We start from the raw sequence: 24,292 nt of genomic DNA, 5'->3' as shown, positions 1-24,292 counted from the left end.
GCCAAAACTCCAATCACCTCCACATCCCCCATGGTCTTCCACATGCCCCGCGGGAAGGTTGCAAGGGCTCCGGATATGCCCTGTGGCATCTTTTCGGACCGAAAGAATCCAAGGGGACCTATAACGGCCGGCTTCTCCTTGTCGGCCTCACTCATCGGGATCTGGCAACATCCACTCCTCAGATCCAGCACCTTAAACCACTTCGCACCACTCAGACAGGCCATCGCCTCTTCGGCCTTCAGGGCCGTATTCTGGTCAATGACAGTGCGCCTCTTCAGCGCACTATACTCCACACTCACGCTGCCTACGTCTCCCACGGCTTCAGGGCCCAGTCGCCGCGACCTCTCTCTCACCTAGGTGTCTTCAGCGGTCAACTCCCCTCCCTCGTGGTATTTCGGAAAGTCCACTAAGAGGGTTTCACCCTGGGATACTTGCCCCAGGCCGTACCACCACCGGCTCTCGTTTGAATTCGGTACACAAGTCTATTACACAATATCTCCCGCCACAGATATGGTACGCTCCCCCCCACCCCCCAGCTGCGGCATTTGACTTCCAATCGAACCAAATGCATTTCCCCCCCCCCCCCCCCCCCCGCTTTCCCATAACTGGCAGTCTATTACCATGGCTATTACACAAGTCCTCACAAGCAGCTCGAAACTCTGGGTGCATCGACAATGCCTCCAAACAGCTCTCACCCGCCTCCTCCGGGCAGGCCCCCAGGCGCCTCCACACCAGCAGGGTGTTGGACCCCTCCATAACCGAAACGCTGCCCGTCTCAACAATGTCCGGACACATCAGCATTGACGATTCACGAACCTCAGTCACCCCCACATTGGCCTCTAAGAACTCCATTTTCACTGACCAATAATCGTCGTCTGGATGAACACCGGCACTGGTACCCCAAATCCCCAGTGCCCTCATTGTCGTTAAGGGTAAATGCTTCCAATACCGGTTGTAAAACGAGCTGTACAGCAACTTGACCTGCGCCCCGGTGTCGAGGATGCTTTTAACGGGGCTTTCATCCATCCGTAACGACACCTGAGTGCGTGGTCTTTCTAAGCCTTCAGGAATAGGGTCTGTTTCTTTCGGGAGTTCCTTGGTACATTGCTGGGAACGTGCTCCCCCAGAGACCCCAAGCCGTTCCCCCACTGGGCCTCCTCTAAGTTTCCCGACAGCTCTCGAATCAACTGCACTACTGGCGGAGGAGTTGATCCCCTTGACAGATCGCACTGGCACTGCAAGCAATTTATCTGCCCCCCTAGCCAAAAGGGATACCCTAACAACTTTCCACCAATCTCCTGCAACAGATATGGTAAGCCCCCCAGCTGCGGCATTTGACTTCCAGTCGAAACAAACGCATTTTCCCACACTTTCCCAGAACTGGCAGCTGTCACTTCGAGATAATTGCGCCCGACAGTTCTAACTACGTCACCAGCCCGCCTACTCAAACTTTCAACCAATCCCTGTCGCTTTCCCTCAGCCAAGCACTGCCACTCATCCAACAACTGAGAGGTCCGCTCCGCCCACGCCTCCGCCCCTTTAGGACTAGACATTATTCCAACAACCGAACGGAGCCCACCACAGCTGAAATATACCCACCAGTCCTTCCCCGCTCTCTTAACAGCATGGACAGCCCATGGCCCCACCACCTTTTCGTCAACGCTATTCGGAAATCGAACAACGCCCACCAACAGCCACCCCACCCAACGCACGTGCAGCGATAGCCAGCAAACGCACACCCGGAAAGGCACACCAGCTCTTCGCCGCAGGCATGATTTAAAGAGGGCGATCACACAGCTTCCACAGAAATCAATCCCGGACGAGCACCCCTCAATGTAACCCCCTGGGTCGCCTTAGGCTCGCTCAGCTCGTTCTCATCGAGGGGGAGCAGCCTTCGGCCCCGCCAAACTGGATAATCAGCTGGTGTGGATGCTGTGTGATGTCCTCGCCTCGCCAAAGAACAAACAGGACACCATATGCGATTAAATGATTACAGTTTATAAAGGTTACTATAACTGATTAATAGCCATACAGTATATATGAAGGAAAAGAAAATAACGAAAAGGCGCCAAACTTATCAAAGTCCAAACCACTTAGTGCACAACCGTTGGAGTTCAATTACTGAAGTCTTCTGGCCACCATTCGATCCCCTCCGAACTCCTCGACTCGCAACTCAGGACCATCCGAAGTGGTCAACCAAGCACATCCAGCTTCATCTCCTCTCCTCGGGGTACCTCCTGGCCTTGGACCCCCGCTTGGGGTCCGTTCCTCGCCCAGTTTACAGCATCGTGTCCTCTCTCTCTCTCACCCACTCGCGCCGGCTCCCCAAAAGCCCGCCAACAATAGCTTACAGACTCAGAAGAAATAACAAGATTAATCCAAATTGGTTTACAAAGGAATACAATTCTCGTTATCAGTAAATTTTAACCCAAACAAGCTTCCAGCACTCTCTCGCAACAAAGAAGCTTTCCTACTTTTAGCAAATCAAAGAAGCCATTTTGATTTACATACACAGTAACAAAGAGAAAGAAGAACCCTTCCTATAATTTTGTTAGCAATCATCTGTCCGCAATCATTTGTCACTGAGAGTGGCCATTTCAAGCGCATGGCTTTGCGGCTTTCTCTGTACGGCTGTTATTCTCTGGCTCCGGGATGAACTAAATTCCTATCAGTCTGTACTTCAGTCGCAGTGTTATCCTCTTACCAGGGATCTGACCCGGCAGCGCCGACGTCTTTACAGAACACAACCACCTCGCTAATTTAATTGATACCGCAGGCTGTAAGTTCTTCCCGTTCAAGGATAATCCCTTTATATCTGTATTTTATTGGGCTTTGAAGAGTCAGGGCGATAGTTTTCAAAACGTAGCTTTGAATTGAGCAGAAAATATGCTGAATGTTTTCAATTGTCTGCCACTCGTGAACAGGGGACATTTTGTTTAAAACCTGCTTTTAATTGAATTGCATTGACACCGAGTTCTCTGAGAGGCAGATCGTCAGAAACAGCCCGTGCACATTGAAAAAAAACCCTGAAGTTAGAGCGATAGCGAGCTTTTCGGAACTGGCATCGAAAGACAATGCATGCCGGTAAAGATCAGTCATTACTGAAAAGATTGCCAACGTAGGCGTGTGACGCATTTTGACACACTGCTCGTGCAGTCTTCTTCTTTTCTGCCTGCCTCTCCCTTCCATTCATAATGAAAGCGGGGAGCTGATATATAGGAGCGCGCAGAATATGTGAATGACGTGAAATGGATTGAAAAATTGTCAGCAGAATTTCTGAAATGAAAGACAAACTTAGCTAATAAATATTGTGTGAGGGAGAACAGGAGTAACAAGATGCACGCATGCTGAGCTCGTTGACTTCATTAACATTGCCTCCAACTTTCACTCTGCCCTCAAATTTACCTGGTCAATTTCCGACACCTCCCTCCCCTTCCATGATCTTTCTGTCTCCGTCTCTGGAGACAGGCCTACCTACTGATATCTACTACAAGCCTACAGACTCTAACAGCTACCTGGAATATACCTCTTCCCACCCTGTCTCTTGCAAAAATGCTATCCCTTCTCACAATTCCTCCGTCTCTGCCGCATCTGCTCTCAGGATGAGGCTTTTCATTCCAGGACGAAGATGTCTTCCTATTTTAAACAAAGGGGCTTCCCTTCGTCCACCATCAACTCTGCACTCAAACGCATCTCCCTCATATCCCGCACATCTGCCATCACCCCATCCACCCGCCACCCCACTCGGGTTAGGGTTCCCCTTGTCCTTACCTCTGTTACGGATTCAGCAACAATAAATATATGAGTGAGGCAGGGGTTTTTATAACAAATAAAATGTTTATTAAACACTGAAAAACAAACCCCTAAAAATAAACAAATCACTAACGTAACCAGAAATCAGCTGCTGTGCTGCAGCTTAAACAGTTCAAAATGCTTACAGTCCATTTAAGGGAGAGACTTTTTAAGACGATTTAAATTCTCCTTCACGTCGTGTCGTTGCGGTTCCCAGTCGAACTATACTTTTCCCAAGAAGAATTTACGAAGTTGGAAAATGAAACGGCTTCAAGGCACTGACCTTTCCTTTACAACACTGTTCCCAATCCTTTCTGCTATTTCACAGGGATTAACACGAGAACAGTCGACGAATTCCTTCCGAATGAGGATCAAACAAGGTCGAACCTGTTTCACCGCCGAAATCGACTTTCCTCGATTTTTCAACTCCCGAACTCCGATCTTCACTCTCCACTGATACTCAACTAGCAGTATTATAAAGGAACTGCTGGCAATGATCTTTTAAACTTTAGGCATTAAATAAAAATCCATCTTTCAACTAAACTGCGTCATAACATGAAATCACGCAGTGGCATGAAGTCAACATGGGCAAATCTAGCCACGAACTGCCCCTCCTCACAGGGAGGGGTCTTCCTTTTGTACCCTGGAAAAAAAAACTGTCACATGACCTCTACTGGCGGAAAAATGACGTCACTCCACCATCACAAGACCATTACCTCAAGTCCAGTATAGCTTCAACACCTGTCACGTGACAAGTACACCACTGTCACGTGTCACGGGTACGTAACACCTACCACCCCACCAGCCTTCAGGTCCAACGTATAATTCTCCGTGACTTCCGTCACCTCCAACGGGATCCCACTACCAAGCACATTTTTCCCTCCCCCCTTCTGCTTTTCGCAGGGATCGCTCGCTACGCGACTCCCTTGTCTGCTCGTCCCCCCTCCCCATCCTTTCCCACCAATCTCCCTCCTGGCACTTATCCTTGTAAACGGAACAATTGCTACAATTGTACTTATATTTATTCCCTCACCACCATTCAGGGCCCCACACAGTCCTTCCAGGTGAGGCGACGCTTCACCTGTGAGTCGGCTGGTGTGGTATACTGCGTCCGGTGTTCCCGGTGCGGCCTTTTATATATGGGTGAGACCCGACGCAGACTGGGAGACCGTTTCGCTGAACACCTATGCTCTGTCCGCCAGAGAAAGCAGGATCTCCCAGTGGCCACACATTTTAATTCCATGTCCCATTCCCATTCTGATAAGTCTATCCATGGCTTCTCTACTGTCAAAATGAAGCCACACTCAGGTTGGAGGAAAAACAATCTTATAATCCATCTGGGTACCCTCCGACCTGATGGCATGAACATTTATTTAACTTCCGTTAATGCCCCTCCTCCCCTTCTTACCCCATCTCAAATTTATTTATTCCCGCCCCTTTTTCTCTCTCTCTCTGCTCCTTTCACAATCACTCCTTGCTTGTTCTCCATCTCCCTCTGCTGCTCCCCTCCCCCATTCTTTCTCCCTAGGCCTCGAATCATGATCCTTTCCCTTCTCCAGCTCTGTATCCCTTTTCCCACTCACCTTTCTAGTTCTTAGCTTCACCCCTCCCCCTTCTATCTTCTAACATTTCGGATTTCCCCCTGCGTCTCCTACTTTCAAATCTTACTATCGTTTCTTTCAGATTGTCCTTTCGAATGGTCTCCGACTGAAACTTCGTCTGTACTTCTTCCTATAGATGCTCCCTGGCCTGCTGCGTTCCACCAGCATCTTGTATGTGTTACTTGAATTTCCAGCATCTGCAGATTTCGTCGTGTTTACAGTACTCCAAGTGGGGTCTGAACAGGGTCCTATATGGCTGCAATGTTATCTGTCGGCTCCTAAATTCAATACCACGATTCATTAACGCTAATACACCTTACGCCTTCTTAACCACTGAGTCAAACTGTGCAGCGTTGAGCTTCCGATGGACTCGGGCCCGGACCCCAAGATCCCTCTGACCCTCCACACTGCCAAGAGTCTTACCATTCTGCCATCATATATGACCTACCAAAATGAACCACTTCACATTTATCTGGATTTAATTCCATCTGCCACTTCTCAGCCCAGTTTTTCATCCTATCAATGTCTCGCTATAACCTTTGGCATCCCTCCACACTATCCACAACAACTCCAACCTTAGTGATATCAGCAAACTTACTAACCCATCCCTCCACTTCCTCATCCAGGTCATTTATAAAAATCACGAAGAGTAGCAGTCCCAGAATAAATCCTTGAGGCACTCCACTGGCAACCTTCCTCCATACAGAATATGACCCGACTATAACCTCTCTTTGCCTTCTGTGGGCAAGACAGTTCTTGATCCACAAAGTAATGTCATCCTGGATCCCATGCCTCCGTACTTTCTAAATAAGCCTTGCATGGGGTACCTATCAAATGCCTTGCAGAAATCCAAATACACTACTTCTACTGCTCTTCTTTCATCAATATGTTTAGACACGTCCTCAAAATAATTCAATCAGGCTTGTAAGGCACGAACTGCTTTTGACAAAGTCGTGCTGACTATTCCCAATCATATTATACCTCTCCAAATATTCATAAATCCTGCCTCTTAGGATCATCTTCAACCACTGAGATAAGACTCACTGGTCTATAATTTCCAGGTCTATGTCTACTCCCTTTCTTGAATAAAGGAGCAACATTCGCAACTCTCCAATCCTCTGGATCCTCTCCCGTCCCTAGTGATTGCCTTAGCAATCTCCTCTCTCGCCTCTTACAGTATCCTGCGGTACTTTCCATCCGGGCCCGGCGACTTATCCAACTTGATGTTTTCCAAAAGCTCCAGCACATACTTTTTCTTAATATCTACATGCTTAAGTTTTTCAACCTGCTGCAAGTCTTCACTATTATCACGAATAGCCTTTTCCACAGTGAATACTGAAGTATTAATTACCTCTGCTATTTTCTCCGTTTCCATACACACTTTCCCACTGTCACATTTGATAGGCCCTATTCTTTCACGTCTTATCCTCCTGCTCTTCACATACTTGTAGAATGCCTTGCGGTTTTCCTTAATCCTGCCCGCCAAGGCCTTCTCATGGCCCCTTCTGGCTCTCCTAATTTGCTTCTGAAGCTGCCTCCTGTTAGCCTTATAATCTTCTAGATCTGTAACATTAACTAGCTCGCTGAACCTTTCGTAAACTCTTCTTTTCATCTTGACCAGGTTTATTACAGCCTTTGTGCTCCACGGTTCCTGCACCCTACCATAACTTCCCTGTCTCATTGGAACGTTGCTATGCAGAACTTCACACAAATATTCCCTGAACATTTGCCACCTTTCTTCCGTACTTTTCCTTGAGAACATCTGTTTTCAATTTAAGCTTCCAATTTTCCTGCCTGATAGCCTCATAATTCCCCTTAGTCCAATTGAACGCTTTTCTGACTTGTCTGTTCCAATCTCTCTCCAAAGCTATGTTAAAAAAGATAGAATTATGATCACTATCTTCAAAATTCTCTCCCACTGAGAGATCTGACAGTTGACCAGGTTTATTTCCCAATACCAATTCAAGGACAGCCTCTCCTCTTGTAGGCTTATCTACATATTGTGTCAAGAAACCTTCCTGAGCACACCTAATAAACTCTACCCCATCTATACCCTTTGCTGTAGCTAGATACCAATAAATATTTGGGAAATTAAAATCTCCCAACACGACAACTCTGTTATTATTACACCTTTCCAGGATCTGTTTTCCTTTCTACTCCTCCATATACCTGTTACTATTGAGCGGCCTATAAAAACACCCAGTAAAGATATTGACCCCTTCCTGTTCCTAATCGCCAACCACAGAAACTCCGCAGACAATCCCTTCATGACTTCTACCTTTCCTGTAGCCGTGACACTATCTTTGATCAACAGTACCATGCCCCCACCTCTTTTGCCTCCCTCCCTGTCCTTCCTGAAACATGTAAAAACTTGAAGTAACTATTCCTGTCCCTGAGCCATCCAAATCTCTGTAATGGCCACCACATCATATCTCCAAGTACTGATCTACGCTGTGAGCTCATCCGCTTTGTACATAACACTCCTTGCGTTGAAATATACATTTCAAACCTTCGGTCCCTTCTCTATCACCTACCTATCCTCCTTCAAACTCTGTCTCCTATCTTTCTCTATTTGAAAGCCAGACGCCTCTTCCGCAGTTTGGCACCTGAGAACATTTTTATCACATACGATCCTTTGATTTCTGTCGATACAAGCAGTTCTCGCAAGATACTTTATCCTCCTCCACCTCATCATCTGTTCTAACACTCTGGTTCCCCTCCCGCTGCAAATCTAGTTTAAACACCGCCAGAGCAGCACTAGCTAACCTACCTACAAAGATGTTAGTCCCCTTCCAGTTCAGGTGTAAAGCGTCCCGTCGGAACAGGTCCCACCTTCCCTGGAAGGAAGCCCAATTGGCCAGAATCATTAAGCCCTCCCTCCTGCTCCATCGCCTTAACCACGTATTTAGCTGCATTATCTTCCTATTCTAGCCTCACTAGCACGTGGCACGGGGAGCAATCCTGAGATTGCAACACTGGAGGTCCTGTCCTTCAACTTTGCACCTCACTCCCTGAACTCTGTTTGGAGGATCCCTCCTCCTTCCTACCCACGTCGTTGGTCCCTACTCGGCCAACATCCGGCTGCTCACCCTCCCTCTTGAGAATACTGAGAACTTGATCCGAGACATCGCGGACCCTGGCACCAGGGAGGCAACAGACCATCCGAGATTCTAAATCTCTCCCACAGAACCTCTTATCTGTCCTCCTAACTATCGTATCCCCTATCACTACTGCTCTCCTCTTTTCCCTCCTTCCTTTCTGATCTGAGGGTCTAGTCTTCGTGCCAGAAACGCGGCCACTACAACTAGTGCCTGGTAGGTCGTCCCCACCAACAGTATCCAAAACGGTATACTTATTGTTGATGGGAACTGCCACAGGGGGATCTGCTCTTCCTGTCTATTCCCCTTCCCTCTCCTGAGTCATCCAGCTCCCTGCCTCCTGACATTTAGGGGTGATTATCTCTCTGAAACTCCTGTCTATTTCTGCCTCTGCCTCGCAAATCCGAAATCATCCAGGTCCAGCTCTAGTTCCCTAACACGGTTTGTCAGGAGCTGCAGCTGGATGCACCTTTTACAGGTGTAGTCATCAAGGACAATCGTGCTTGCCCTGACTTCCCACGTACTGCATACGGAGCACTCGACTGCCCTAACTGCTGCCTCCATTACCTACTTCTAAGCTAATTAGATTAATTAAAGGACTTTACCCAGCCTTACCTCACTGGGAGCGAGCTCGTCCTCAGCCTCTGCTCACTTATTCCCACTGTCACAGCGGTATATACATAAGCGACCAGTATATCTCAGACTCACTCTCTCAGGAGTATATAAATAAACTGACCAATATCTCTCAGACTCACTCTCTCAGGAGTATATAAATAAACTGACCAGTATCTCTCAGACTCACTCTCTCAGGAGTATATAAATAAACTGACCAGTATCTCTCAGACTCACTCTCTCAACAGTATATACATAAACTGACCAGTGTCTCTCAGACTCTCTCTCTCAGGAGTATATAAATAAACTGACCAGTGTCTCTCAGACTCACTCTCTCAGGAGTATATAAATAAACTGACCAGTATCTCTCAGACTCTCTCTCTCAGGAGTATAGATAAACTGACCAGTGTCTCTCAGACTCACTCTCTCAGGAGTATATAAATAAACTGACCAGTGTCTCTCAGACTCTCTCTCTCAGGAGTATATAAATAAACTGACCAGTGTCTCTCAGACTCTCTCTCTCAGGAGTAAATAAATAAACTGACCAGTATCTCTCAGACTCTCTCTCTCAGGAGTATAGATAAACTGACCAGTGTCTCTCAGACTCACTCTCTCAGGAGTATATAAATAAACTGACCAGTGTCTCTCAGACTCTCTCTCTCAGGAGTATATAAATAAACTGACCAGTGTCTCTCAGTCCTCCTCTCACAGGGACATATTTATACAATCAGCACGTACAAAAGCTGGATGAACTCAGCAGGTTGGGCAGCATCCGTTGAAATGAGCAGTCAACGTTTCGGGCCGAGACCATTCATCAGGTCTGAAGAACGAGGGGTCAGGGGCCCTATATAGAAAAAAGGGGGAGGGTGAAAAGCCAATCCGAGGAAAGATCAAGAGGTGGGGGAGGGGAAGCAGGAAGGTGATAGGCAGGAGAGGTGAAGAAGGAATGTAAGGGGAAAGCACTATGGGTAGTAGAAGAAGGCAGAATCATGAGAGAGGTGATAGCCAGTTGGAAGAGGAGGCAGAGTGAAAGTGGGATGGGGGAAGGGAGAGGGAGGGGTCTCTGTCCACTCTCTCAGGATCATATCCATACACTGGCCTGTGTCTCTCACTCTCACTCTCTCAGAAGTGTATCGATAAACTGGCCTGTTTCTCTCAGCCCCACATTCTCAGGGCTACTCAATGGTTTGGAGTGTTTTACCCGTGAACCACTGTGCCGAATCCATTACTTTTTGTAGGATTTTCGGTTCAATTCCATTGCTGTTTCCGTAGCAAGCCGTGATGCAGCCAGTCAACACAGTCTCTACGACACACCAGATTTCTGAAAGAGTAGCTAATGAGATCGCAGAGGCATTACTGGTATCCTTTGTGAACTACTTGAATCTGAAATTGTTCCTGTGGATTGGAAATTACACATGTCACGCCACTCCTTAAGAAAGGAGGGAGGCAAAAATAGGAAATTCTAGGCCAATTAGTCTTCCTTCATGGTTAGGAAAATGTTGGAGTATGAGGTGTCCGGATACATGAAAAAGTAGGACAATGTCTGCATAGGTTCCGTAATGGGAAACCTGTTGCAATTTTTTGAGGATATAACAATCAGCATCAACAAAGGAGAGTCAGTGGATATGGCTTACTTGTTTTTTCAGAGGGTATTTGACAAGGTGCTGCACATGAGGCTACTTAATGAGATAAGGGCTGGTTGATTTTCAGGAAAGATGCTACCATGGAGAGTTTACAAAACTCTAGTAAGTCTGTAATTAACTCTGGTGGCCCCATCAGAGGAAAGACATCGAGGCTTTGCGGAGGATACAGCCGGCGCTAACCAGGATGCCTTCTGGATTAGAGACCATGCACTATACTGAGAGTTTTGACAAACTGGGGTTGTCGTCTCTGGAGCGGGAGAGGCTAAGAGTAGATCTGCTGAATTTTATACAATTTATGGGGGACATGGAAATACCAGACAGACAGTAATTTCCCCACGGTTGAAATGTCAAATAACAGAGGACTCTTTTTAAAGGTGAGATGGGGGTAATTCCAAAGGACATGTGAAGTGCAGGGTTTTTTTTTACACAGACTGCTGGTGTGGGGTGGTGGTAGAGGCAGATACATTGGGAACCTTTAAAGATGTTAAAATAGGCAAGGTTACGGTGTGGAAAAAGGTTTCGGGGGGAACAATGAAAGTGTGGGGGGGGGGGGGCAGGAGCAAGAAAAGCACGGGATCAGCTTGGGTGCTGTGGGGGTTACGAGATCCTGGGCAGCAAACCTCCCTCAGCCTCAGCTGTGCCTCTGCGAGAAGCTCTGGATCGCTGTGGGTGATGGGGTTCCCGAGCAAACTCAAATCAAGTCCAAGACCAAGACAGGAAGATTCAGCAGTTTATTGATTTCATCATGACAAATGTAAATTAAACAACGTGTAATCTACTGACCTGCAGGAATAAATAAGCTGTTCCTGATTCACTCAGAGTCACACACAATTAACTGACCATTGACAACGAGTAACAGATTGAATAATCAGTCCCGTTTCTCAACGTCACTCTGCATCGGGGAACCGATGATTATAAAATCACACTTCAGGGCCGTGTCCGATATCGCTGCAGATCCAGGGTCACTGCCGAGGGATTTGTCCATTTAACATCATTATATCGGCCAGGCTGCCGAATGCACCGTCCTCAGCAAAGGGAGCAAAAAGATTCTCTCCCGGGATAATCCCACCCCGGGATACCGGTGTCCCAGGTGAGCCCCGGACCCCCGGGCTCTTCCTGTCTGGGTAATTCTCTGGGGCCTGAAATTTCAGGACAGTGTCCGAGATCGCTGCAGTTCCAGGGTCGCTACCAAGGTATTTATCCATTTAACATCATTACGTCGGCCAGACTTCTAAATGTACTGTCCTCAGCATAGTGAGCAAAAGTGTTCTCTCTCAGGATAATCCCATCCCAGACACTGGTGTCCCAGACTGAGGGCCCACCCCCCTTCGTGTTCCTTCCATCTGTGTATTTCCCGAAGGCCTCACTTAAATGAACTCTCGGACCGGGACATCCGACAGAAAGTTACAGCAGTTTATCATCATAATAATAGTCATACGTTAGTCTCATGAGACCATGGATTTGCGTCTTGGAAGGTTTTTTTTTCCAGGCTTTTTTGATGGGAGACCAGCAGTTGCCCAGGCTGCAAGCCGTCCCCTCTCCACGCCACCGATGTTGTCCAAGGGAAGGGCACCAGGCCCCGGTGCCACAGAGCAATGTGTTAAGTGTCTTGTTCAAGGACACAAACACGCTGCCTCAGCTGAGGCTCGAACCAGTGACCTTCAGGTTACTAGTCTGATGCCTTGCCCACTAGGCCACGCGCCAACACACATGACAAATGTAAATGTAAATTAAACAACGTGTAACCTGCTAACTTTCGGAAATAAATAAGCTGTTCCTGATTCACTCAGAGTCACACACAATTAACTGACCAGTGACAACGAGTAACAGATTGAATAATCCGTCCCGTTTCTCACCATCATTCCGCTTCAGGAAACCGATGATTATAAAATCACATTTCAGGACAGTGTCTGAGATCACTGCAGTTCCAGGGTAGCTACCAAGGTATTTATCCATTTAACATCATTATGTCGGACAGACTACTAAATGTGCTGTCCTCAGCATAGTGAGAAAAAGTATTCTCTCTCAGGATAATCCCACCCCAGACACTGGTGTCCCAGACTGAGCCCCGCCTCTTCTATCTGTGTATTTCCTCAAGGCCTCACTTAAATCAACTCTCGGACCGGGACATCCAGCAGAAATAGCGCTGCTGGTCACAAAGGGGAATTACATGCCTGCGGAAACGCTTCTGACATCAAAGAGTGCTTGGTTGGAAATGAGATCCGTTAGAATCATTGGGAATTAAACCTGGAGTGTTGTCATTAAAGGGGATGGTGAGAAATCGACTAAAATGTCCCCATCCCTTGGGTGGGGTTGTTCACTCATTCAGATGTTCACAGGTTCAATGTCAGTCCAGGTCTGAGTTCCTGCAAAGACTTCAGTTCCATCTCCCCAGTCTCACTGAAGTGATTTCTCCACAGCCTGAAACAGAGGGAAGAATACAGAGGAAATAAACAAATGATACAACAGTGACTGTAACAGGGGATTGGGGTTAATATTTCAAAAACGCTGACAAACAAATATCACCGGTGAACCCGCGGATCCACTGATATTTTATCACACTGAGCATTAACAAGAATACTCACTCAATATAGGCCAGACTTGGGACGGTCAGTATTAGGCGACGGAAAGCAGGGACAGATCGGTCCGTAAGCGAGTTTAATCTCAAGTCCAGCTCCGTCAGTGATTGGTTTGTACTGAGAGCCGAGACAAGATCCTCGGCACCAGAATCCGTGAGACCAACTTTCCACAGCCTGGAGATGAGAGAGAGTGAAGGTGAAGGACACAGAGAGACAGGAGACGGTACAAATCCCTAGTGTTTATCTGTAACACAATTACTGATCATATCAATGTCAAATGTCAGACTCGCAGTGACTGTAAACACAAACTCCCACAGTCTAGTACTTACCACAGTTTCTGTATTTTACACTCCGGGTTTCCAAGAGCCTCAGACATCAGTTTCACTCCTGAATCTCCCAGTTTATTAATACTCAGGTTCAGCTCTGTAAGTGTACAGTTTGCACTGAGAGTGGAGGCGAGATCCTCGGCACCAGAACCTGTGAGGCCAACATCGTTCAGCCTGGGGTTGAGAGAGAGTGAGAGTGAAGGACACACAGACAGGAGACATCAGAAATTCCCAGTGTTTAGCAGTAACACAATTACTGATCAGCTTGATGTTCAATTTCTGACACCCAGTAACTGTAAACACAATCTCCAACAGTCTGGTACTTACCGCAGTTTCTGTATTTTACACTCCGGGTTCCTCAGAGCCTCAGACACCAGTTTCACTCCTGAATCTCCCAGGTCATTCCCCCCGAGTCTAAACACAAAGAGACAAACTAATGAACAAAGAGATTGAAACTGTGGGTCTGAGGGAATATCTCTCATTGGGATATTTCTGCAAACATGAAACCCTTCAGTAGATCACTGATTGGAATTCCCATCACTGTCAAATTTCACCACTGAATGTCAGTAATTTACTGTCAGTGTGACTCTGTAATTTCCCATCATCTGACTCTTTCCCCAACAGTTAGAATAGTGTTCCTGATGTGAGAATGTCAGAAGGGGCAGGGTTGAAAGGTGAGAGATCGTCCCTCTGAGAGGAGGAATTGTGGGTGGGAAAATCTCCATGGGAGATGCGCGCAGAGACCCCCACCACAGGAAAAGTGGTGGGAAAAAATGATCCCCACAGGAGGAAGGGGAACAAGGAAGACGGATCCCCATAGAGCAATAGGGAATGAGGAAGAGTTATCCTGAGAGGATGATGGGGGATGGGGAAGAGAGATCCCACAGGATGAAGGGGGTGGGGAAGAGTGATTCCACACAGCAGGAATGGAAATGGGGAAGAAAGACTCCAGAGGAGAAAGCGGAATGTGGAAGAGAGATTCCTATTGGAGGAATGGGGATGGGCAAGAGAGAACCTCATAGGAGGAAGGGAATGAGCAAGGGAGAACCCGACAGAGGAAGGGGGATGGGTAAGTGATCCCCACAGGAGGAAGGAGTTAGGGAATAAAGATCCCACTGGAGGCAGGAGTTGGGGAAGAGCGAGCCAAAAGAACGAATGGGGAGAGGGAATTGAGATCCCACCGGAGGAAGGGGAATCGAGAAGACTTCCCACAGGGGTAAAGGGGGTGAAGATTAGAGATATCGCAAGGGGAGGAGGACGGCGAAGAGAAAAGAGAACTGACAGCAGAACGGGATGGGGAAGAGGGATCCCCACAGTGGGAAGGGAGAGGAGGAAGAGAGACCCCCACCATACGGGAAAGCGGGTGGGGAAGAGAGATCCCATAGGGGGAAGGAGGACGGGAAAGAGAGAACCCACAGCAGGAAGGTGGATGGGGAAGAGTGATACTCACAGGGTGGGGAAGAGAAGCCCCCACAGGGGAAATGGGGTGGGGAAGAGAGATCCCATAGTTGGAAGGTGGATGGGGAAGAGTGATACCACAGGGGAAATGGGGTGGGGAAGAAAGACCCGACAGAAGGATGGGGAGAAATTAACGCACAGGAAGAATGAGACTTCTGCAGAGAGGTCCAACAGTGGGAATGGAAGTGTGCACAGAGATCCCACTGGAGTGTAGTGATGAGAAAAGTTGTTCCCACAAGAGGAGGTGATGCGGACGTACCGCTTGTAGATCCTTGGGAGAGGTTGGCCAAAACTGAGGTCCACAATCGGGAGAACAGATGCCCACATGGTGACTGGGTAACGGGGTTTGAGAAAAGTCACACAGGTGGAGTGATGGAGATAGTCACTCACAGGGAAGGGTAGAGGAGGACAATGTCACAGCAGCATTTCTAAACCTCTCACTGGGAAAGTCAGCTCACACTCTCTTGTTCCTCAACGGGAAATGGTGTGATGTCCCTACACACCCCCTTGCAGTCAGTGTCGGTCTGGGTGTCAGTAACAGTTAGAAGGAACATTGTCAATGGACTTGTCACAGGCAGCGAGAAACACGGCCATTCCTGTGATTTACTACCATTAAACCAATGGTCGTTGTTCACTGATCTGATGAAGTCTCCAACATCCCTTCACAAGGAACCACAGAACCCTTCTGTTCTTGTGGAATTACTGACTGGTCCCTTGGTCATTTTTAACAATGTTTCGCAATCTGATTTACTCCGATTTTACCCAATTTCCTTCGCATTGAAACCACACAATGGAACAGTTTCACAGTTCAGAGTGAGAGATAAATCAAGTTACCTCAACTCCTGGCACTTGTGTAGCCCGGGTCCCAGCCGCTGTATTCCTTCAAAGTGAATGCGGCAGTTCCAAAAATCGAGCTGTTTGATTGTATCACAGAGTCCGATGACATGGGACAAGACTACGCAGTCAATCGGGGTCAGTGGCATTTCACTGAATGAAAGTGTTTCCACAGATCCCAGTGTGGCCTGAGCCAGGCCACGATTCTGAGACTCAAACAGGTAGTGCAATGTGTTCAGGAGGCTCTTTTTACCAGCTCCACTCCCTGTGTTTCCAATCTGGCGTTGAACCTCCTCCTTCACCCACTTAATCACCCGGCCAGTTGTTTCATGAGGAAATGGACCCAGAAACTCCTCCAGGCCCTGAGCTGTCATTGGGGAGGAGAGACCAGCAACAAAACGGAGAAATACCTCAAATCGCCCAACTGACGTGTTGTGGGCTTCAGTGAGGAATTTCAGTATATCCCTGGGATGTGGAATCAGGAATTGTGCGACTGCAGCTACAAACTCTTGGATAGTGAGGTGTGGGAATGTGTACACCACACAACCGGCAGAATCCTCTCTCTCCAAAAGCTCCATCAGGAACCCGGACAGGAACTGGGAAGGCTGCAGATTGTAGTTGATCAAATCTCCATCTGTAAACACAATCTTCCTCTGGGACACTCCTCTGAAGGCCATCTGACCAACACTGAGTAACACATCACGGGGGTTCTCAATCTGACGGCCGTGGTTTTTCAGGATGTTGTAAATATAGTAGGAGTACAGTTGGGTGATTGTCTTGGGAACTCGCTGCGGGTCTCTGACTCTTTGTCTGAAGAAGGGGCCCAGTGCCAGAGCGAGGATCCAGCAGTAGGAAGGGTTGTAGCTCATGGTGTACAGGATTTCGTTCTCCTTCACATAATTGAAAACAGCTTCCGCCACCGTCTGATCTTCAAAATGTCTGATGAAATATTCCTTCCGTTCCTCACCAACAAATCCCAGGATTTCAGTCCAGACACTGATATCCGCCTTTTCCAATAAATGTAACGCAGTGGGGCGGGTGGTAACCAGCACTGAACACCCTGGGAGCAGCTTGCCCTGGATTAAACTGTACACAATGTCAGACACTTCACACCACCACTCGGGATCTGGGCACTGGTGCTTGGGTTCTGTATCTCTCCGACTGTCCGCAAAATCGATTCTGTGTTTGAATTCATCCAAACCATCGAATATAAACAGCAATCCCTCTGGGTTCTTCCAGACCTCTCTCAGGATATTCCCAAAGTAGGGATACTGATCCAGACTCAGTTCCCTCAGGTTTATTCGACAGTTAATACTGTTTAAATCACGGAATTTGAAACTGAAGACAAACTGGAACTGTTGGTATATTTTCCCCGTGGCCCAGTCATAAACAATCTTTTGTACCATTGTTGTTTTCCCGATCCCCGGGACTCCGGCCACTGATGCTGAACTCCCAGATTTGGATTTACCCCGGGAAAAGCTGCTCTGGAGTAACTGATCAGTCCGGATTTTTTCCAGCTATCCGCGGAGATGTTTCTGTCTCCACTCCTCGTGGTCTCTGCCTCTTGCCAGCAGCTCATGTTCCACCAGTCTCCGATTTCGAACAGAAGAAATGACCGTGAGCTCAGCGTATCGATCAACCAGCTGGAAAACCTTCACCTTCTCCCTCATCAGGATCGTGTTCACTCTCAGTGTTTCAGTTTGTGCCCGCAGAGTCTCCTTGTGTTTCTGTTGAACATCTTCCATGGGAACAGAGAACATATTCAAAATGTTAAATGGCTCATCTGACAAAGAACTTTTTAACTGCCTTTCAACTTTCAGTGTTTGAGATTACAGGAATAAATTCAATGCTTCCATGGATATTAGGACAGCAAGTAAAATTCTGTTCACAGACACAGAATTGACAGCAATGGATGTCCCTGAAAATGTCCAATCCTCATTTTCTGGTTATAGTTATTTGTGAATGTGAACATTCCCCTGATTGCACTTTTTGAGGAAGCTTAAACAAGCATCACTACCCACTAACATCTTAACTACATTCTACAGAGGCGTGGTTGAGAGTGTGCTGACCTTTTGCATCCCAACCTGGTACTCCAGCTGCAGTGCTGCCGACAGGCTGGTTAGGGGAGCAGAGAAGGCTATTGGGGTCTCCCTACCTTCTGTCCAAGACCTCTTTTAGAGTCGATGCCTCCAGAAGACACGGTACATCATTAAAGACCCCCTCACACCCTCTCCATGAACTGTTTGTTCTTCTGCCATCAGGGAAACGTTACAGGAGCATCAAAACTAAAACCGTAAGGCTACTAAACAGCCTCCTCCCACAGGCAGTCAGACTGCTAAATAGCTGCTCGATCTGACTCTGCTTTGACAATTCTAACTGTACTGGACACTTGTAACTTGATTTTAACTGACATGTGGCTGTTGTGTTTTACTTTATATTGTTGTGTTTACTATTTATTGTTGCGTATGTTATATTATGATTGCACTGCTCCTGGGAAACGCTGTCTCATTCTGCCCTGCAGAGCTGATGTACAGTTAGAATGACAATAAAGTTTTTGAATCTTGAATATTCTATTGCAATCCTGACTGCACTCCCGTCACAACAATATTTCACTATATTTAAAGCATTGTTTGCATCATTAACAGACGATGTTAATGTTGATCTGGTGTGGAAATATGGAGAGCAGGACACTGTGCATTTTGGCAAAGCTGCACACTGGGGAGTCACAGGTGTCCACTGCTCTTGCATCAAAACAGGAGCAGAATATGCGGGAAATACTCAAGTCGGCCAGCATTTGGGGGAGAATCACAGTGAAGTTGCGGATCGATAAACCATCGGAGTTACAAGAAAGAAAATGGGTAATTTTCAGTCGCAGTGATGGAGGATTGGCGGAAAGATGAAATCTCTGTCAATGGAAGAAACCACAAGCGTCTGTCTCAGTGTTGTATATCGTGTTCGTGGGAGAGGGTGGTGAAGTCTTGGCAAATGCTACTCATCAGTCTTGCTGTGGGGGTGTGGGACGCTGTCTGATGAGGCCTCCGTCTGTCAGAGCCGACCGTGGATGTCCTGCCCCTGCAAGCAGGACATGTAGCAAGCTCCCTCTCTCCATGCATCTGATGAACACAAAGGAATGGCAGACACTGACACAGCTTGGCACCAGAGGTGTCGCAGGATATGCCAGTCTGCGTTGAACACCATTTAACACTGACTTAGGGGCATCAGGTCAAGAATTTTCCTATTGGGTTTACTCCCAAACTCTTCCCCATGAGGGGGACAGTTGCAACGCAGTGGAGTTTTGAGATCAGAGTTTTCCTGCTCCTGTGTGAGCTGCCAATCACGGCCGATGAGCCCATCTGAACAAAGCGACTGGCTGTAAGGCATCTGTGCCCCTTCTCCTGTCGGAAGAAACGCTTTACTAGGCTTAGTGGCTAAACCGCACGTGAAGGCCAGGAGCTGGACAGAGGCTACTCGCCACTGGGAGCATTTAATAGGTCGTGGCAGCTCATCCGCACTGCCAACCCCCCGGGTATAATAATCTTAAGCAACCAAGGGGCACTGTATTATTGACAATCAATCGGTAAATTGGTTTATTATTGTCACATGCACCACTGTAAAATGGAAAACTTTTCTGCATGCGATCCAAATAAATCATTACATCACATCGGTGCAATGAGGTTGTACAAGGAAACATGGAACAGAATAGTTCAAGGAAACAGTGTTTCAGTTGCCGAGAAAATGCAGTGCAGGCAGACGATAAGGTAGAAGGCCAAAGGATCATTGGGAGGTCAGCGTTGAGTTTTTTGGGACTATGTTCCTAAACTGTAGAATTCAACGCCTTAAACTACAGCACTGTGCAGAAGTCTGAGGTGCATATTAGGACTGACACATTTTGACTTTTATTTTCTAGCTTGCACATAATCCCGTTGTGATGCGGTTTGAACGGCATCGTCTGGATGAAAGGTGCTTTATAAATGTCATTATTATTATTATTATTATTATTATTATTATTATTATTATTATTATGATGATCATCATCATCATCATCATCATCATCATCATCAATATTATCTTAGCCTAAAATGGTGAAACTTGAGGTACAGGCATAGCCAAGTACATTCATGTCTCAATTGATAGGAGAATTCAGACTATTCTCGTGATGTATAGTATTGTGGGTTTTCGAAGATTTACACAAGTACTGCCGTGTGGGCCTAATTTATTAATACTATTGTGTAAAGCCTTTGGGATGATCCAGATATTACGATGGGGATAATGAATACCCTGTTCGTGTTCCATAGTCTTTCATTTTCCCCTTTTAATTCAGCATATTTCTGGTGTTTTTACGAATTCATTTCTGTAAGTTATGTGTGTTTGGAATGGCTATATATATTTAAAAACTTGTTTTTGCTTGTTTATCCTGTTAAATTATATCCGAGCGGTTATCATGGATTATCCTATCTGAAATAATGATCGGTCACAGTATGATATGAAGGACTCTAACTCGAAAAGTGGAGCAGGCTTGTACTTATAGTAAGTTGTGGTGTTTTTCATCAGTTGTAGTTTAAGCAATGTTTTTGTGAATGTCGCCCACCACTTTATACCAGTTATCGATATTACGATTGGGATAATGAATACCCAGTTCGTGTTCCATAGTCTTTTATTTTCCCCTTTTAATTCAGCATATTTCTGGTGTTTTTTTACTAATTGATTTCTGTCTGTTAAGTTTGGAATGGCTATATCGATTAAATAATTTGTTTTTGCTTGTTTATCCTTAAAAATTATATCCGATCAGTTATCATGTATTATCCTATGTGAAATAATAATCGGTCACAGTATGATATGAAGGACTCTAACTCGAAATGTGAAGCAGGCTTGTCCTTATAGCAAATTATGGTGTTTTTCAGCAGTTTTTTGTGAATGTCGCCCACCACTTTATTGTGATTGTGCAAGTAATGAGATTCAGTTAAACTACTGCAGGATCCTGTAAAGTCTGGGATTGTTTCTAGTTTCTCTTGTAATTTTCAGCATATATCGTCTTGAACCTATTGGTCGTTTACTCTGTATTATTGATAACTACATGTGTTAACAACCTTGTCCTGTATTACTACAATGATCCCTTTTGTCTCTGGGAAGAGTTCTCCAACTCTGAGCCAGGGGCTCGACGCTTCCTTGTCGACATCTAATCGGCTCAGATCGTGTGGATGTCTTCCGTGGGGAGTCAGACTCTTCCATTGCTTAACATTTTCTACTTTTATGATAGTTTCTTCATTTTTTATGGGTTAAGCTTTCATTTTCGTTCAGTGATGTGTACCCCTTATTGGATTTGCATATGCGTGTATGGAGTGCTGAATCCTGCTTGCGTTATGAAAATATGTCAATAGAGCTAATTGTGGATTTCAGAAACGGCGAGACGAGGGAACACAACACACCAGTCCTCATAGAGGGATCTGATGTGGAAAGAGTGAGCAATTCCAAATTCCTGGCTGTCAATATCTCTGAGTAACAAACCTGGACCTAATATATCGATTCAGCTACAAAGAAGACACAACAATGACTATATTTCATCATGGGTTTCCAACATCACTCGAATATTTCTACAGGTGTAACTTGCAGAGCATTGTACCTGGCTTCATCACCGTCTTGTGCATGGGGTCTACTGTACAGGATCGGAGTAAGGCGCACACTCAACGATTCAGAACAACTTCTCCTCTGCCATCCAGTTTCCGAATGGACATTGAACCCATCGATAGTGACTCTCTAATCTCTTTTTAAATTTCTATTTCTGCACTATTATTTAGTTTAATATTTCATATATTCACACAGACATGCATAGCTCTATATGTTCAACTTTCAGGCCCTGAAGCCGCTTTGCTGCTCAGCCAGATCCGCTGTCTGACAGGCCACGTGCCTCGCCTGGACAGGTCCAGGTTACCGAAAGCAGTACTATACGGAGAACTCTCTCAGGGCAAGAGAGATCGTGGTGCCCCGCGCAGGAGGTACAAGGACCAAATTAAGCAGAGGCTCTCTCAGGCAAATATGGAGGTCAACGAGTGGCAGCCGCTGATCCACGGAAAAGCCAAGAATTTTGAGGAACCCAGAAGAGCGACTGCTGAAAAGAAGAGGGGATGCAAGAAGGATCCAACTACCCAAGCGCCTGCATCCCAGCTGTCCCTGTGTCCCAACTGCTCCCGGGTCTGCAGATCCAGAATTGGCCTCTACAGTCACCAACTATCGGGTCGTCATCGAGTACCACCCCCCCACCACACACACACACACACACACACACACACACACACACACACACACACACACACACACACACACACACACACACACACACACACACACACACACACACACACACACACACACACACAAAGATCTAGCGGAAAAGAGACCAACAGGAAATGTTGGCAGAGAAACGAAAGATGAACTCTGGAAAGTCAAATTGCAGTGCTTTTTTTCAGAATTCCTCTCCCTATTGCAGCAGCTGTGGCAGTAACATGCACTGCCAGACTATATGGGAGATCAGGGAATCGGTATGTGTTCCCGATACCTCTACAATAGGAAAGTGCGTCTGATGCCGCTTCCGACTGACAAAATAAGGGAACTAGACGTGAAGATCAACTGACCAAGGATTGTCCAGGACGCTGAGACCAGATAATTTGTCAGATGGGTACACCGAAGTTGCAGGATGATGCCCAACAGGATACGAGCCAGAAAGTGCATGGCCCCACCAAGCATCCAACTATTCTCTCAGTAACAAACTTACCTTTACAATCCCTTGGAACTGCATTCCAACGCCTTCCATGCATTTTCTCGGCTATTAGATATTTCAATCATGGGAAAGAGATATGCCCATGCTACTCCTTTCTATGCCCTTCATTATCTTATGAAACTCTACCAGATCTCCCCTCACCGTCTGCCGCTGCAGAGAAAGTACCCTCCGTTTAGCCAGCTTTCCTTATAGCACATGCACTATAAACTACGCAACAACTCTTCTGCGCCCTGTCCAAGGCCTCAACATCCTTTCTATATTGGGGCGAATTGAACTGTACGAAACACTACATGTGTGGCCAAATTAGGGTTTTATTAACGAAACATAACCTCCTGACGTTTGAGCTCTATATCTGGACCAATAAATGGAAGCCTTCTTAATCACCCTATCGACATGCTTTAAAACACTTCCTATTTGGATGTATCTACCCGTGGCTTCTGAATTGCTTCCAGCTTTTCCAACATTGATATTTTAGTGAGGAGATCCTTGAAGGTGCAGAAAAAGGGGGAAAAAGGGCATCTAATGATTTCATGTGTTATCAGCCGGGCATTGAACAGTAGTCTTACTTACAAGTCCTTTTTAAAACATCAGTTGCGCTGGGTTCAGTGTGTTAAGTGTGTACGTATCTTGTGCCACACTGTAGAAAGAGTGAAGCTTCACTGAAGAGGAGACTAGAGTCTGCGTTTCTAGTAGATCCTGCATTGGCCTGAACAATTTTCCGTCTTAAAGAGAGTGTGAATGGCCACAGGTTTTCCAAGCACAAAGTGTGTAAAACCAGAGGGCTTAGGTTTCAGGTAAGTGGAGAAATACTGAAAGGTGACGTGAGGGACATTTCCAACACAGATAGTAATGGAGATGTGGAAGGAGTCACTAGAGAAAGTGGTAAAGGGGGTTCAGTTACTGAGTTTGAAAGGCATATAGCGAGGGTTATGGATAGGACTGATTCAGAGGGATATGGGCCAAAGGCAGGCAAATGGGACTGACTCGGGTAAGCATGGGTCAGTTGAAATGAAAGGCACTTTTCTGTGCGTTAAAAGCCTGTTATCCAGAGAGAAAGAGCTGTATAACTAAGGGGACAGAGTTTTAAGAAGAGGAGCGTGAGGGGTAGAGGGGATTTGAAGAACAATTCCCTCTGAAGGTACCGATCTGGAAACACACGGCCTGAGGGGATGGTGCAGCCATGTAATGACCATCTCTGTAAGCACTTGAAGCACCGAGGCAGAGCAGGCGACAGAACAAATGCTGAATTGAAGGAGACAAATTCTGGCACACACATTATGGACCTAGTCCCTCCTTCTTTGCCGCATAAACATCTGACTATGCTATGGAAACCTGGAACATAGTATTATAGGTCAGGCTGCCCTGAAGCAGTCAGAACAAAGGAAAACAATCAGTTCAACAAATGTATTAACTGTAAAAGTAATGAAATAAATCCCTCCCTTTCACACGAACAAATTGTGAAGCATTGTTGGTACCTTTCTGACTAAAGGCTGGTGGATTGGTCGCTTGGATGGACCAAGAATTGTAGAGCACGGAAAGACGACCTTCGGCCAATCAGATTTATGTCAATCATA

General features: G+C 46.4%; 2 protein-coding genes across 2 annotated transcripts in view; both read right to left on the bottom strand.

Moving 5' to 3' along the window:
* Positions 1 to 12,763: 12,763 nt before the first annotated feature.
* Positions 12,764 to 16,317, bottom strand: LOC140720577 (ribonuclease inhibitor-like). Its single transcript, XM_073035411.1, has 5 exons — positions 15,944 to 16,317; positions 13,979 to 14,065; positions 13,655 to 13,825; positions 13,332 to 13,499; positions 12,764 to 13,167 (listed from the first exon to the last, which is right to left on the bottom strand). Exons 1-5 carry the CDS (start codon positions 16,315 to 16,317, stop codon positions 13,080 to 13,082), a joined length of 888 nt encoding a protein of 295 aa, XP_072891512.1. The 3' UTR covers positions 12,764 to 13,079.
* A 933-nt stretch (positions 16,318 to 17,250) lies between these two features.
* Positions 17,251 to 24,292, bottom strand: part of LOC140720556 (uncharacterized) — a 49,747-nt gene continuing 42,705 nt past the window's right edge. The window contains exon 8 of the mRNA XM_073035393.1: positions 17,251 to 17,681. Coding sequence (XP_072891494.1) covers positions 17,461 to 17,681 — 221 coding nt within the window. The 3' untranslated portion in view covers positions 17,251 to 17,460. The remainder of the gene's footprint in view (positions 17,682 to 24,292) is intronic.

This window comes from Hemitrygon akajei, unplaced genomic scaffold (assembly GCF_048418815.1).
Source record: "Hemitrygon akajei unplaced genomic scaffold, sHemAka1.3 Scf000045, whole genome shotgun sequence".
Taxonomy (NCBI): Eukaryota; Metazoa; Chordata; class Chondrichthyes; order Myliobatiformes; family Dasyatidae; genus Hemitrygon; species Hemitrygon akajei.
The sequence above is the reverse complement of the archived record's forward strand: the minus strand, read 5'-3'. Positions and strand labels throughout refer to the sequence as shown.

Bases quoted from the DNA above. Each gene is read 5' to 3' on its own strand.
- LOC140720577 (XM_073035411.1), bottom strand. From the start codon at position 16,317: ATGACAGCTCAGGGCCTGGAGGAGTTTCTGGGTCCATTTCCTCATGAA. The intron at 13,826-13,978 runs GTAAGTACCAGA...TCTCAACCCCAG, and splicing joins TGTAAAATACAGAAACTGCG to GCTGAACGATGTTGGCCTCA. The intron at 13,500-13,654 runs GTAAGTACTAGA...TCTCATCTCCAG, and splicing joins TGTAAAATACAGAAACTGTG to GCTGTGGAAAGTTGGTCTCA.